Source organism: Sinocyclocheilus grahami, unplaced genomic scaffold (assembly GCF_001515645.1).
Source record: "Sinocyclocheilus grahami isolate Dianchi unplaced genomic scaffold, SAMN03320097.WGS_v1.1 scaffold1193.1, whole genome shotgun sequence".
In the NCBI taxonomy this organism is placed as follows: domain Eukaryota; kingdom Metazoa; phylum Chordata; class Actinopteri; order Cypriniformes; family Cyprinidae; genus Sinocyclocheilus; species Sinocyclocheilus grahami.
This window is the reverse complement of record NW_015506372.1, coordinates 126258-127127: the sequence shown is the minus strand read 5'-3', so window position 1 is coordinate 127127 and position 870 is coordinate 126258. Positions and strand designations below refer to the sequence as shown.

The 870-nt window shown below is 35.2% G+C and overlaps 1 protein-coding gene across 1 annotated transcript in view; it reads left to right on the top strand.

The window, feature by feature from the left end:
• The window catches only part of LOC107567873 (THO complex subunit 1), a 13636-nt gene that overhangs the window by 4402 nt on the left and 8364 nt on the right, over positions 1-870 (top strand). The window contains exon 6 of the mRNA XM_016253648.1: positions 735-783. Within this exon, the coding sequence (XP_016109134.1) occupies positions 735-783 (49 nt within the window). The remainder of the gene's footprint in view (positions 1-734; positions 784-870) is intronic.

Sequence of the window (870 nt, the reverse complement as noted above, 5' to 3'; positions counted from 1 at the left end):
GACCTGAACCCTATAGAGAATCTATGGGGTATTGTCAAGAGGAAAATGAGAAACAAGAGACCAAAAAATGCAGATGAGCTGAAGGCCACTGTCAAAGAAACCTGGGCTTCCATTACACCTGAGCAGTGCCACAAACTGATCACCTCCATGCCACGCCGAATTGAGGCAGTAATTAAAGCAAAAGGAGCCCCTACCAAGTATTGAGTACATGTACAGTAAATGAACATACTTTCCAGAAGGCCAACAATTCACTAAACATGTTTTTTTATTGGTCTTATGAAGTATTCTAATTTGTTGAGATAGTGAATTGGTGGGTTTTTGTTAAATGTGAGCCAAAATCATCACAATTAAAATAACCAAAGACTTAAACTACTTCAGTCTGTGTGCATTGAATTTATTTAATACACGAGTTTCACAATTTGAGTTGAATTACTGAAATAAATTAACTTTTCCACGACATTCTAATTTATTGAGATGCACCTGTATATAGGACCAAAGGAGTGTAATCCTTCCTGACAACCCAAAGAACTGCTTGCATGGAAAATTATGAAATTTTGCACACAGTTAAGAGGACATTTATACCGTAGCAAATATGGTTTGTAATATACTCTTTTTATTCGTGTCGTCACTTTTTTTGTAAACTGGTATAGCTATGGTCAGTCAGTCTTCTTCCCATTATCTTGACCCCTTAATTGCTGTTTGCAGCTGTATTATTATTTGCTCTTTTTTTACAGAATGCGTTTTACTCTGCTGGAAAAAATTACTTGTTAAGAATGTGCAATGGTAAGTTTAAGTTTTATTTATGGGGTTTTTTTTCTAAAGGATTGGTACAACATGTAATATGCATACTACATCTTAAAACACCCTTCT